General features: G+C 51.5%; 1 protein-coding gene across 6 annotated transcripts in view; it reads right to left on the bottom strand.

Moving 5' to 3' along the window:
- The window catches only part of RABL3 (RAB, member of RAS oncogene family like 3), a 113,020-nt gene that overhangs the window by 88,001 nt on the left and 11,585 nt on the right, over window positions 1–13,434 (bottom strand). For all 6 annotated transcript variants that reach the window (XR_013624668.1, XR_010985812.2, XM_078785370.1 and 3 more), the window contains one exon: window positions 9,048–9,119. Coding sequence is in view for 4 of the 6 variants with exons in the window: in XM_078785370.1 (XP_078641496.1) it covers window positions 9,048–9,119 (72 nt within the window). In the remaining 2 variants the exon portion in view is untranslated. The remainder of the gene's footprint in view (window positions 1–9,047; window positions 9,120–13,434) is intronic.

Raw genomic sequence — 13,434 nt, 5'->3', positions numbered from 1 at the left:
AACCACGAGTGGGTGTGTGGGCGATAGGAGGAAAGAACCACGAGTGGGTGTGTGGGCGATAGGAGGAAAGAACCACGAGTGGGTGTGTGGGCGATAGGAGAAATGAACCACGAGTGGGTGTATGGGCGATAGGAGGAAAGAACCATGAGTGGGTGTATGGGCGATAGGAGGAAAGAACCACGAGTGGGTGTATGGGCGATAGGAGGAAAGAACCACGAGTGGGTGTATGGGCGATAGGAGGAAAGAACCACGAGTGGGTGTGTGGGCGATAGGAGGAAAGAACCATGAGTGGGTGTGTGGGCGATAGGAGGAAAGAACCACGAGTGGGTGTGTGGGCGATAGGAGCAAAGACCCACGAGTGGGTGTGTGGGCGATAGGAGGAAAGAACCACGAGTGGGTGTGTGGGCGATAGGAGGAAAGAACCACGAGTGGGTGTGTGGGCGATAGGAGGAAAGAACCACGAGTGGGTGTGTGGGCGATAGGAGGAAAGAACCACGAGTGGGTGTGTGGGCGATAGGAGGAATGAACCACGAGTGGGTGTGTGGGCGATAGGAGGAATGAACCACGAGTGGGTGTATGGGCGATAGGAGGAAAGAACCACGAGTGGGTGTGTGGGCGATAGGAGAAATGAACCACGAGTGGGTGTGTGGGTGATAGGAGGAAAGAACCATGAGTGGGTGTGTGGGCGATAGGAGGAAAGAACCACGAGTGGGTGTGTGGGCGATAGGAGGAAAGAACCACGAGTGGGTGTGTGGGCGATAGGAGGAAAGAACCACGAGTGGGTGTGTGGGCGAGAGGAGGAAAGAACCACGAGAGGGTGTGTGGGCGATAGGAGGAAAGAACCACGAGTGGGTGTGTGGGCGATAGGAGAAATGAACCACGAGTGGGTGTGTGGGCGATAGGAGGAATGAACCACGAGTGGGTGTGTGGGCGATAGTAGGAAAGAACCACGAGTGGGTGTGTGGGCGATAGGAGGAAAGAACCACGAGTGGGTGTGTGGGCGATAGGAGGAATGAACCACGAGTGGGTGTGTGGGCGATAGGAGGAAAGAACCACGAGTGGGTGTGTGGGCGATAGGAGGAAAGAACCACGAGTGGGTGTGTGGGCGATAGGAGAAATGAACCACGAGTGGGTGTGTGGGCGATAGGAGGAATGAACCACGAGTGGGTGTGTGGGCGATAGTAGGAAAGAACCACGAGTGGGTGTGTGGGCGATAGGAGGAAAGAACCACGAGTGGGTGTGTGGGCGATAGGAGGAATGAACCACGAGTGGGTGTATGGGCGATAGGAGGAATGAAACACGAGTGGGTGTATGGGCGATAGGAGGAATGAACCATGAGTGGGTGTATGGGCGAAAGGAGGAAAGACCCATGAGTGGGTGTGTGGGTGATAGGAGGAATGAAACACGAGTGGGTGTATGGGCGATAGGAGGAATGAAACACGAGTGGGTGTATGGGCGATAGGAGGAAAGAACCACGAGTGGATGTATGGGCGATAGGAGGAATGAAACACGAGTGGGTGTATGGGCGATAGGAGGAATGAACCATGAGTGGGTGTGTGGGCGATAGGAGGAAAGAACCATGAGTGGTGGTGTGGGTGATAGGAGGAAAGACCCATGAGTGGGTGTGTGGGTGATAGGAGGAATGAACCATGAGTGGGTGTATGGGCGATAGGAGGAAAGAACCATGAGTGGGTGTGTGGGCGATAGGAGAAATGAAACACGAGTGGGTGTATGGGCGATAGGAGGAAAGAACCACGAGTGGGTGTATGGGCGATAGGAGGAATGAAACACGAGTGGGTGTATGGGCGATAGGAGGAATGAACCACGAGTGGGTGTATGGGCGATAGGAGGAAAGACCCATGAGTGGGTGTGTGGGTGATAGGAGGAATGAAACACGAGTGGGTGTATGGGCGATAGGAGGAATGAAACTCGAGTGGGTGTATGGGCGATAGGAGGAAAGACCCATGAGTGGGTGTATGGGCGATAGGAGGAATGAAACACGAGTGGGTGTATGGGCGATAGGAGGAATGAACCATGAATGGGTGTGTGGGCGATAGGAGGAAAGACCCATGAGTGGGTGTGTGGGTGATAGGAGGAATGAAACACGAGTGGGTGTATGGGCGATAGGAGGAATGAAACACGAGTGGGTGTATGGGCGATAGGAGGAAAGAACCATGAGTGGGTGTATGGGCGATAGGAGGAATGAAACACGAGTGGGTGTATGGGCGATAGGAGGAATGAACCATGAGTGGGTGTATGGGCGATAGGAGGAAAGAACCATGAGTGGGTGTATGGGCGATAGGAGGAAAGAACCATGAGTGGGTGTATGGGCGATAGGAGGAATGAACCATGAGTGGGTGTATGGGCGATAGGAGGAATGAAACACGAGTGGGTGTATGGGCGATAGGAGGAAAGAACCATGAGTGGGTGTATGGGCGATAGGAGGAATGAAACACGAGTGGGTGTATGGGCGATAGGAGGAATGAACCATGAGTGGGTGTATGGGCGATAGGAGGAAAGAACCATGAGTGGGTGTATGGGCGATAGGAGGAAAGAACCACGAGTGGGTGTATGGGCGATAGGAGGAATGAAACACGAGTGGGTGTATGGGCGATAGGAGGAAAGAACCACGAGTGGGTGTATGGGCGATAGGAGGAAAGAACCATGAGTGGGTGTATGGGCGATAGGAGGAAAGAACCATGAGTGGGTGTGTGGGCGATAGAAGGAATGAAACACGAGTGGGTGTATGGGCGATAGGAGGAATGAAACACGAGTGGGTGTATGGGCGATAGGAGGAAAGAACCACGAGTGGGTGTATGGGCGATAGGTAGGAGGAAAGAACCACGAGTGGGTGTATGGGCGATAGGAGGAATGAAACACGAGTGGGTGTATGGGCGATAGGAGGAAAGAACCATGAGTGGGTGTGTGGGCGATAGGAGGAAAGAACCATGAGTGGGTGTATGGGCGATAGGAGGAAAGAACCATGAGTGGGTGTATGGGCGATATGAGGAAAGAACCATGAGTGGGTGTGTGGGCGATAGGAGGAAAGAACCACGAGTGGGTGTGTTGGCGATAGGAGGAAAGAACCACGAGTGGGTGTGTGGGCGATAGGAGGAATGAACCACGAGTGGGTGTATGGGCGATAGGAGGAAAGAACCACGAGTGGGTGTGTGGGCGATAGGAGGAATGAACCAAGAGTGGGTGTGTGGGCGATAGGAGGAATGAAACACGAGTGGGTGTATGGGCGATAGGAGGAAAGAACCACGAGTGGGTGTGTGGGCGATAGGAGGAAAGAACCATGAGTGGGTGTGTGGGCGATAGGAGGAATGAAACACGAGTGTGTGTATGGGCGATAGGAGGAATGAAACACGAGTGGGTGTATGGGCGATAGGAGGAATGAAACACGAGTTTGTGTATGGGCGATAGGAGGAATGAACCACGAGTGGGTGTGTGGGCGATAGGAGGAAAGAACCACGAGTGGGTGTGTGGGCGACTGGAGGAAAGAACCACGAGTGGGTGTGTGGGCGATAGGAGGAAAGAACCACGAGTGGGTGTGTGGGCGATAGGAGGAAAGAACCACGAGTGGGTGTGTGGGCGATAGGAGGAATGAACCACGAGTGGGTGTGTGGGCGATAGGAGGAATGAAACACGAGTGGGTGTATGGGCGATAGGAGGAAAGAACCACGAGTGGGTGTGTGGGCGATAGGAGGCAAGAACCATGTGTGGGTGTGTGGGTGATAGGAGGAATGAAACACGAGTGGGTGTGTGGGTGATAGGAGGAATGAAACACGAGTGGGTGTATGGGCGATAGGAGGAAAGAACCACGAGTGGGTGTGTGGGCGATAGGAGGAAAGAACCATGAGTGGGTGTGTGGGCGATAGGAGGAAAGAACCACGAGTGGGTGTGTGGGCGATAGGAGGAAAGAACCACGAGTGGGTGTGTGGGCGATAGGAGGAAAGAACCACGAGTGGGTGTGTGGGCGATAGGAGGAAAGAACCACGAGTGGGTGTGTGGGCGATAGGAGGAAAGAACCACGAGTGGGTGTATGGGCGATAGGAGGAAAGAACCACGAGTGGATGTATGGGCGATAGGAGGAAAGAACCACGAGTGGATGTATGGGCGATAGGAGGAATGAACCACGAGTGGGTGTGTGGGCGATAGGAGGAATGAAACACGAGTGGGTGTATGGGCGATAGGAGGAATTTAACACGAGTGGGTGTGTGGGCGATAGGAGGAATGAACCAAGAGTGGGTGTGTGGGCGATAGGAGGAATGAAACACGAGTGGGTGTATGGGCGATAGGAGGAAAGAACCACGAGTGGGTGTGTGGGCGATAGGAGGAAAGAACCATGAGTGGGTGTGTGGGCGATAGGAGGAATGAAACACGAGTGTGTGTATGGGCGATAGGAGGAATGAAACACGAGTGGGTGTATGGGCGATAGGAGGAATGAAACACGAGTGTGTGTATGGGCGATAGGAGGAATGAACCACGAGTGGGTGTGTGGGCGATAGGAGGAACCACGAGTGGGTGTATGGGCGATAGGAGGAAAGAACCACGAGTGGGTGTGTGGGCGATAGGAGGAAAGAACCATGAGTGGGTGTGTGGGCGATAGGAGGAAAGAACCACGAGTGGGTGTGTGGGCGATAGGAGGAAAGAACCATGAGTGGGTGTGTGGGCGATAGGAGGAATGAAACACGAGTGGGTGTATGGGCGATAGGAGGAATGAACCACGAGTGGGTGTGTGGGCGATAGGAGGAATGAACCACGAGTGGGTGTATGGGCGATAGGAGGAAAGAACCACGAGTGGGTGTGTGGGCGATAGGAGGAAAGGACCACGAGTGGGTGTGTGGGCGATAGGAGGAATGAACCACGAGTGGGTGTGTGGGCCATAGGAGGAAAGAACCATGAGTGGGTGTATGGGCGATAGGAGGAAAGAACCATGAGTGGGTGTATGGGCGATAGGAGGAAAGAAACACGAGTGGGTGTATGGGCGATAGGAGGAAAGAACCATGAGTGGGTGTATGGGCGATAGGAGGAAAGAACCATGAGTGGGTGTATGGGCGATAGGAGGAAAGAAACACGAGTGGGTGTATGGGCGATAGGAGGAAAGAACAACGAGTGGGTGTATGGGCGATAGGAGGAAAGAACCATGAGTGGGTGTGTGGGCGATAGGAGGAAAGAACCACGAGTGGGTGTATGGGCGATAGGAGGAAAGAACAACGAGTGGGTGTATGGGCGATAGGAGGAAAGAACCATGAGTGGGTGTGTGGGCGATAGGAGGAAAGAACCACGAGTGGGTGTATGGGCGATAGGAGGAATGAACCACGAGTGCGTGTATGGGCGATAGGAGGAAAGAACCACGAGTGGGTGTGTGGGCGATAGGAGGAAAGAACCACGAGTGGGTGTATGGGCGATAGGAGGAAAGAACCACGAGTGGGTGTGTGGGCGATAGGAGGAATGAACCACGAGTGGGTGTATGGGCGATAGGAGGAAAGAACCACGAGTGGGTGTGTGGGCGATAGGAGGAATGAAACACGAGTGGGTGTATGGGCGATAGGAGGAAAGAACAACGAGTGGGTGTATGGGCGATAGGAGGAAAGAACCATGAGTGGGTGTGTGGGCGATAGGAGGAAAGAACCACGAGTGGGTGTATGGGCGATAGGAGGAAAGAACAACGAGTGGGTGTATGGGCGATAGGAGGAAAGAACCATGAGTGGGTGTGTGGGCGATAGGAGGAAAGAACCACGAGTGGGTGTATGGGCGATAGGAGGAATGAACCACGAGTGCGTGTATGGGCGATAGGAGGAAAGAACCACGAGTGGGTGTGTGGGCGATAGGAGGAAAGAACCACGAGTGGGTGTATGGGCGATAGGAGGAAAGAACCACGAGTGGGTGTGTGGGCGATAGGAGGAATGAACCACGAGTGGGTGTATGGGCGATAGGAGGAAAGAACCACGAGTGGGTGTGTGGGCGATAGGAGGAATGAAACACGAGTGTGTGTATGGGCGATAGGAGGAAAGAACCATGAGTGGGTGTGTGAGCGATAGGAGGAATGAAACACGAGTGGGTGTATGGGCGATAGGAGGAATGAACCACGAGTGGGTGTGTGGGCGATAGGAGGAATGAACCACGAGTGGGTGTATGGGCGATAGGAGGAAAGGACCATGAGTGGGTGTATGGGCGATAGGAGGAAAGGACCACGAGTGGGTGTGTGGGCGATAGGAGGAAAGGACCACGAGTGGGTGTATGGGCGATAGGAGGAAAGGACCACGAGTGGGTGTGTGGGCGATAGGAGGAAAGAACCATGAGTGGATGTATGGGCGATAGGAGGAAAGAACCATGAGTGGGTGTATGGGCGATAGGAGGAATGAACCACGAGTGGGTGTGTGGGCGATAGGAGGAAAGAACCATGAGTGGGTGTATGGGCGATAGGAGGAAAGAACCACGAGTGGGTGTGTGGGCGATAGGAGGAAAGAACCACGAGAGGGTGTGTGGGCGATAGGAGGAATGAACCACGAGTGCGTGTGTGGGCGATAGGAGGAAAGAACCACGAGTGGGTGTATGGGCGATAGGAGGAAAGAACCACGAGTGGGTGTATGGGCGATAGGAGGAAAGAACCACGAGTGGGTGTGTGGGCGATAGGAGGAATGAAACACGAGTGGGTGTATGGGCGATAGGAGGAAAGAACCACGAGTGGGTGTGTGGGTGATAGGAGGAATGAAACACGAGTGGGTGTATGGGCGATAGGAGGAATGAAACACGACTGGGTGTATGGGCGATAGGAGGAATTTAACACGAGTGGGTGTGTGGGCGATAGGAGGAATGAAACACGAGTGGGTGTATGGGCGATAGGAGGAATGAAACACGAGTGGGTGTATGGGCGATAGGAGGAATGAACCACGAGTGGGTGTGTGGGCGATAGGAGGAATGAACCACGAGTGGGTGTATGGGCGATAGGAGGAAAGAACCACGAGTGGGTGTGTGGGCGATAGGAGGAAAGGACCACGAGTGGGTGTGTGGGCGATAGGAGGAATGAACCACGAGTGGGTGTGTGGGCCATAGGAGGAAAGAACCACGAGTGGGTATGTGGGCGATAGGAGGAAAGAACCACGAGTGGATGTGTGGGCGATAGGAGGAATGAACCACGAGTGGGTGTGTGGGCCATAGGAGGAAAGAACCACGAGTGGGTATGTGGGCGATAGGAGGAAAGGACCACGAGTGGGTGTGTGGGCGATAGGAGGAATGAACCACGAGTGGGTGTGTGGGCCATAGGAGGAAAGAACCACGAGTGGGTATGTGGGCGATAGGAGGAATGAACCACGAGTGGGTGTGTGGGCGATAGGAGGAATGAACCACGAGTGGGTGTATGGGCGATAGGAGGAATGAAACACGAGTGGGTGTATGGGCGATAGGAGGAAAGAAACACGAGTGGGTGTATGGGCGATAGGAGGAAAGAACAACGAGTGGGTGTATGGGCGATAGGAGGAAAGAACCATGAGTGGGTGTGTGGGCGATAGGAGGAAAGAACCACGAGTGGGGGTGTGAGCGATAGGAGGAAAGAACCACGAGTGGGTGTGTGGGCGATAGGAGGAAAGAACCACGAGTGGTTGTGTGGGCGATAGGAGGAATGAACCACGAGTGGGTGTGTGGGCGATAGGAGGAATGAACCACGAGTGGGTGTATGGGCGATAGGAGGAAAGAACCATGAGTGGGTGTATGGGCGATAGGAGGAATGAAACACGAGTGGGTGTATGGGCGATAGGAGGAAAGAACCATGAGTGGGTGTGTGGGCGATAGGAGGAATGAAACACGAGTGGGTGTATGGGCGATAGGAGGAAAGAAACACGAGTGGGTGTATGGGCGATAGGAGGAAAGAACCATGAGTAGGTGTGTGGGCGATAGGAGGAATGAAACACGAGTGGGTGTATGGGCGATAGGAGGAATGAAACACGAGTGGGTGTATGGGCGATAGGAGGAAAGAACCATGAGTGGGTGTGTGGGCGATAGGAGGAAAGAACCATGAGTGGGTGTATGGGCGATAGGAGGAATGAAACACGAGTGGGTGTATGGGCGATAGGAGGAAAGAACCATGAGTGGGTGTGTGGGCGATAGGAGGAATGAAACACGAGTGGGTGTATGGGCGATAGGAGGAAAGAAACACGAGTGGGTGTATGGGCGATAGGAGGAAAGAACCATGAGTGGGTGTATGGGCGATAGGAGGAAAGAAACACGAGTGGGTGTATGGGCGATAGGAGGAAAGAACCATGAGTGGGTGTGTGGGCAATAGGAGGAATGAAACACGAGTGGGTGTGTTGGCAAGGAGTTAAATGGGTAGACCGAAACAGCCAAGGCAGAGCGCGCACAGGATCAAAATAACAACACACGCATACAATAAGACACGGCAACAAGCACACGATATCAACAGATAGCGACATGAATAAAAATGGACAACAATTGACGGCAGAGACGTATCCGGAACGGTTTTCTGGCAACGCCAACATTCGCAGGGGATACGCTCCTGGAAAATGCTGCGAATGTCGAATCTGAAAATGTCGGGGCATTGTTTCAATGGGAGAAAAGGGGGGGGGGGGGGGATAGGTTCCCAGAGGTTCCCGATTCACAAAAAATGCCGCTAATGTCGGGGCATTGTTTCAATGGGGAGAAATGGGGTAGGTTCTTAGTGGTTCCTGATTCATGAAAAAGGCTGTGAATGGTGAAACCGCAAATGTCAGGGCATTGTTTCAATGGGGAAGAGGAGGATAGGTCCCCGTTCGTTCCTGATTCAAAGGGGAAATTTTTTAAAGTTAAAAAAAAGACCATGAATACATGTTACAATTTCATTAAAATGCTTACAAATTCAAAAAAACAACAACAACCGACAACACCAGGTACGGTTTTTCATTCCTATTGATAAATACATCATGCAATGCAAAAAAAATAAATTATAACGAGGAATAATTATATAGAGCCATTGTATTTCACAATCAGCCTTGTGACAACTATTCTGGTGGGAATTCTCAAAACGAGCACAGTTTGAATCTTTTTACCTTGTCAAAGAATCGGCTGAGCTTGACCGCATTGGAAGAGCCAGCAGCTAAGTAACGAGGATTCGTGCAGTCCTGCAGGAAAGAAACGTTACGATCACGACTTGCACAGTCACAATGCTTTGATCCATTTCACACATCTGACAATAGTTTTGTTCGATGTTATTGGGAAAAGGCAGGACTTCATCCTTTATGTTTTTGAGTGTTGAATGGTGACATAATGGCTGATAGTCAGGGCCCTGAGGGATATTTTGGTTCAAATTCTTCCAAAAGCATCAAATTTGGCGCAGATGTTGCCCATGCCATACTCTTTCGATTTTTGACGGGCGCCAAGGGCGGTATGATCCGGGGACCATACCGGTCCATCCCGCCATGTCACCTGACCTATGACGTCATAATTAAGATATGCATCCAATCACATGGCGTACTATAAGTGGTCAAAGTTCAAAATGAATCGATCGAAAAATGAAGGCAGGGATCCATTTTTAAGGTTTTCATAAAATCCAATATGGCCGCCAGGTCACATGACCTATGACGTCATATTTATGACATGTACACAATCATGTATACATGAACCCGGATCATGATCGCACAAAAATGAAACACAAGGATATGGCATACAGTTCATAAAACATCAAAATCCGTACCTTTGTAATTACACTGATGAACTGCATATCTATCTATAATTCCAGTAATCTCTGTGTGTGTGTGTGTCTGTCTGTCTGTATGTATGTATGTATGTATGCGACCGCTGTTTCTCGACAACTACCGGTCCGATATACTTGAAACTTGCCAGGTATATTGCTGGGGACCCGAGGATGTGCCTTTACAAGGTTTGAAATTAATCGGACAAGTGGTTCCCAAGGTATGGTCACCGTACTCGCAAGCCGTTCGCTTTGGCTTTGCGAATGGACCAAACCATTTCATGTAAATAGAGGGGGGGGGTTCTGTGGTCGTTGCAAATGGACCAAACCATTTCATGTAAATAGAGGGGGGGGGTTCTGTGGTCGTTACTGCCACGTGGTTTCAAAGTTTTTTTTTGTTGTTGTTTGCACGCATGTTTTTTTGCACGCACGTACGGGCAAGCACGTACGGGCGTGCCCGTACGTGCGGGCACGCCCTAGTAATAATAATAATAATAATAATAATAATGCATTTATTTTATATAGCGCTTTTCAGGAAGCCCAAAGACGCTTTGACAGAGTGCAAAACATAATGCATAGCAAAACATAAAAACAATTGCAAAAAAAGAAGAATCAATAGGGAAATATTCAAAGCACAAAGGAGGGAGAAGGAGAGGAGATAGTCAGGGGTTAGATGCTGTGGGTTAAATGTTGAATGCAGTGTTGAACAGGTGGGTCTTGAGTGATGTTTTGAATGTGGTGAGTGAGGAGAAGTCTCTGATGGTGTGAGGTAGCGAGTTCCAGAGGGTGGGAGCAGCGATGGAGAAGGCCCTGTCCCCCCAGGATCTAAATTTGGTCCGGATGGGGGGGGGGGGGTCAGGAGGTTGGTACCAGCAGAGCGGAGGTTGTGGGTGGGAGTGTGTCTGGAGAGGAGGTCAGCCAGGTAGAATGGGGCCAGGTTATGGAGGGCTTTGTAGGTCAAGAGGAGGATTTTGTACTGGATTCTCTGGGAGATGGGGAGCCAGTGAAGCTCGTAAAGGACGGGGGTGATGTGGTCACGGGTCCGGGAATGGGTGAGTAGACGGGCAGCGGAGTTCTGAATGTATTGGAGTTTATTGGTGATTGTTGAGGGTGAACCATAAAGGAGGCTATTGCAGTAGTCCAGACGGGAAGTGATGAAGGCGTGGATGAGGGTTTCTGCAGCCACGGAGGAGAGGGATGGACGGAGACGGGCGATATTTTTCAGGTGAAAGAAGGCTGTCTTTGTGATCTGTTTAGTGTATTTGTCGAAGGAGAGGGTTTGGTCAAAGATGATGCCAAGATTCCGGATGTGAGGGGAGCTGGATACTGGGAAACCGTCGATGTTGAGGGCAAAGTTATGGGTGGACTTGGTGAGCGTTTTTGGGCCAATGATGATTATTTCAGATTTATCACAGTTAAGTTTGAGGAAGTTGATTTGAAGCCAGGATTTTATTTCAGTGATGCAGTTTGTCAGGATAGAGTGGGTGGCGGTGGAGATGGACTTGGTGGAGATGAAAAGCTGGATGTCATCAGCGAAGCAGTGGAATTGGAGACCATGACGGCGGATTAAGTGACCGAGGGGGGACAGGTAAAGGATGAAGAGGAGGGGGCCAAGAACTGAACCTTGGGGGACACCTTGGGGGAGGGGAGCAGTGGGGGATTTGCAGTTATTGATGGAGATGAACTGACGTCTGTCAGAGAGGTATGATTTAATCCAAGAGAGGGCAGTGCCGGTAATGTTAAAGGTGGTTTCAAGTCGGGTGAGGAGGATGGTGTGATCGATGGTGTCAAAGGCGGCGCTGAGGTCGAGGAGGATGAGAATGTTGAGGTTGCCAGCGTCAGAGGAGAGGAGAAGGTCGTTGGTGATTTTGAGGAGAGCAGTTTCAGTACTGTGGTTGGAGCGGAATCCGGATTGGAATGTTTCATACAGGTTATTGGCAGAGAGGTGATGTTTGAGTTGAGTGGCTACAGCGCGTTCCAAAACCTTTGACAGAAAGGGTAGGTTGGAGATGGGTCTGAAGTTATTTAGGGTGTCAGGGTTTAGTCCAGGTTTTTTCAGAATGGGGGTAACAGCAGCAATTTTGAGGGATGGTGGGACGATGCCTGTAGACAGGGAGGAGTTTATTGTTGCAATGATAAGTGGAGAGAGAGCAGGAAGGGAGGCCTTGACAAAGCTGGAGGGGATGGGGTCAAGAGTGCAGGTGGCAGCTTTCATTCCGATGAGGAGTTCAGAGAGGTCAGTAGGGGAGACTGAGGAGAATTGAGACAGGGGATGGCAGGATAAGGGGGGGGCCGGTGGTTTGAGGGGGAGCGGGTGCGGCGGTGGTCAAGCTGTTGTAGATGTTTTCAATTTTGCGTTGGAAGAATGAAAGGAAGGAGATGCAGTTGTCTATTGTGAATGACTGGGTGGTGGTGTTCAGGGGACTGAGGAGTTTGTTTATTGTAGAGAAGAGTGCTTTTGGGTTTCCGGAGCCAGAGTGGATAATTTGAGAGTAGTAGGCGGAGCGGGCGCGGGAGAGGGCATCTTTATAGTGTTGTATGTGGTCCTTGTAGGCCTGGGAGTGAACTGTGAGACCTGTTTTATTGCGGAGTCTTTCAAGTTGGCGAGCACGAGTTTTCATCAGGCGGAGTTCAGGGGTAAACCAGGGAGCAGAACGGGTGAAAGAAACTGTTTTGGTTTTTATAGGCGCAAGTTGGTCAAGGCAGGAGGAGAGAGTGTGGTTGTAGTAGTCAGTGAGGTCAGAAGGGGTGTGGAGGTCAACGAAGGGAGAAGTGGACATTTTTTCAGAGAGGGTCGATGAGAATGAGGTAGGTGAAAGAGCGTTTAGCTTACGTAAGTTGATAGTGCGATAATGCCTTGGTGCTGGGGTGGGGATGTTGATGGTCAGAGTGATGGCTAGGTGGTCAGAGAGAGTGAGGTCGGAGCCAGAGAGATGGTGCAAAATTAGTCCAGTAGAGCAGACAAGGTCCAAAATGTGACCACGGTTATGGGTAGGAAAGTTGACATGTTGAGTGAGGTTAAAGCAGGTGAGTAAATCAGTGAAGTCAGTGGTTAGCGTGGAGTCAGTGGAGTCCATGTGGATATTGAAATCACCAAGGAGGAGGATTGAGGGGGAGAGGGAACATAGCTGGGTCAGAAAGTAGGAGAAGTCAGACAGGAATGATGGGTGTGGTTTGGGAGGGCGGTAGACAACAGCCATGACTGACTGTGTGTGACCAGAGAGTTTAAAAGCCAGGTGTTCAAATGATGGAGCAGATGAGATGGAGATGAGGTTGGTCTTGATGTCTTGTCGGTGAATAACGGCAATTCCACCACCTCGGCCCTCCGAGCGTGGTTTATTGATGTAAGAATATCCATTGGGTGTGGTGAGGTTGAGCGTGTAGTAGTCCAGTGGTTGTTGCCAGGTCTCAGTGAGACAGAGAAAGTCCAGTTTATTTTCCAGGATGTAGTCGTTCAGGATGAGGCATTTGTTGTTGAGGGACCGGGTATTGAACAGGGTGAGCTTGATGTTGTTTTGTACGGCGGGTATGAATCCAGGTGATTTGGCCAGGGTTCGCAGACAGGAGGTGCGATTTTGTGCGTTGTTGTGACCAGGTGTGTTGGGACGATGAGTGGGAGTGCGCTGAGCCGACCAGAGGATGGGGATGGAGTGACCTGATTGTAAATAAACAAACTTACGACCGGAGCCACGGTGAATGTACCTGGGTCGACGCAGGAGTCCATTCGATTTGATTACAGAGATGCA

This window comes from Myxine glutinosa, chromosome 10, assembly GCF_964187855.1.
Source record: "Myxine glutinosa chromosome 10, kmMyxGlut1.1, whole genome shotgun sequence".
NCBI lineage: Eukaryota > Metazoa > Chordata > Myxini > Myxiniformes > Myxinidae > Myxine > Myxine glutinosa.
This window is presented reverse-complemented; position numbering and strand designations above follow the sequence as displayed.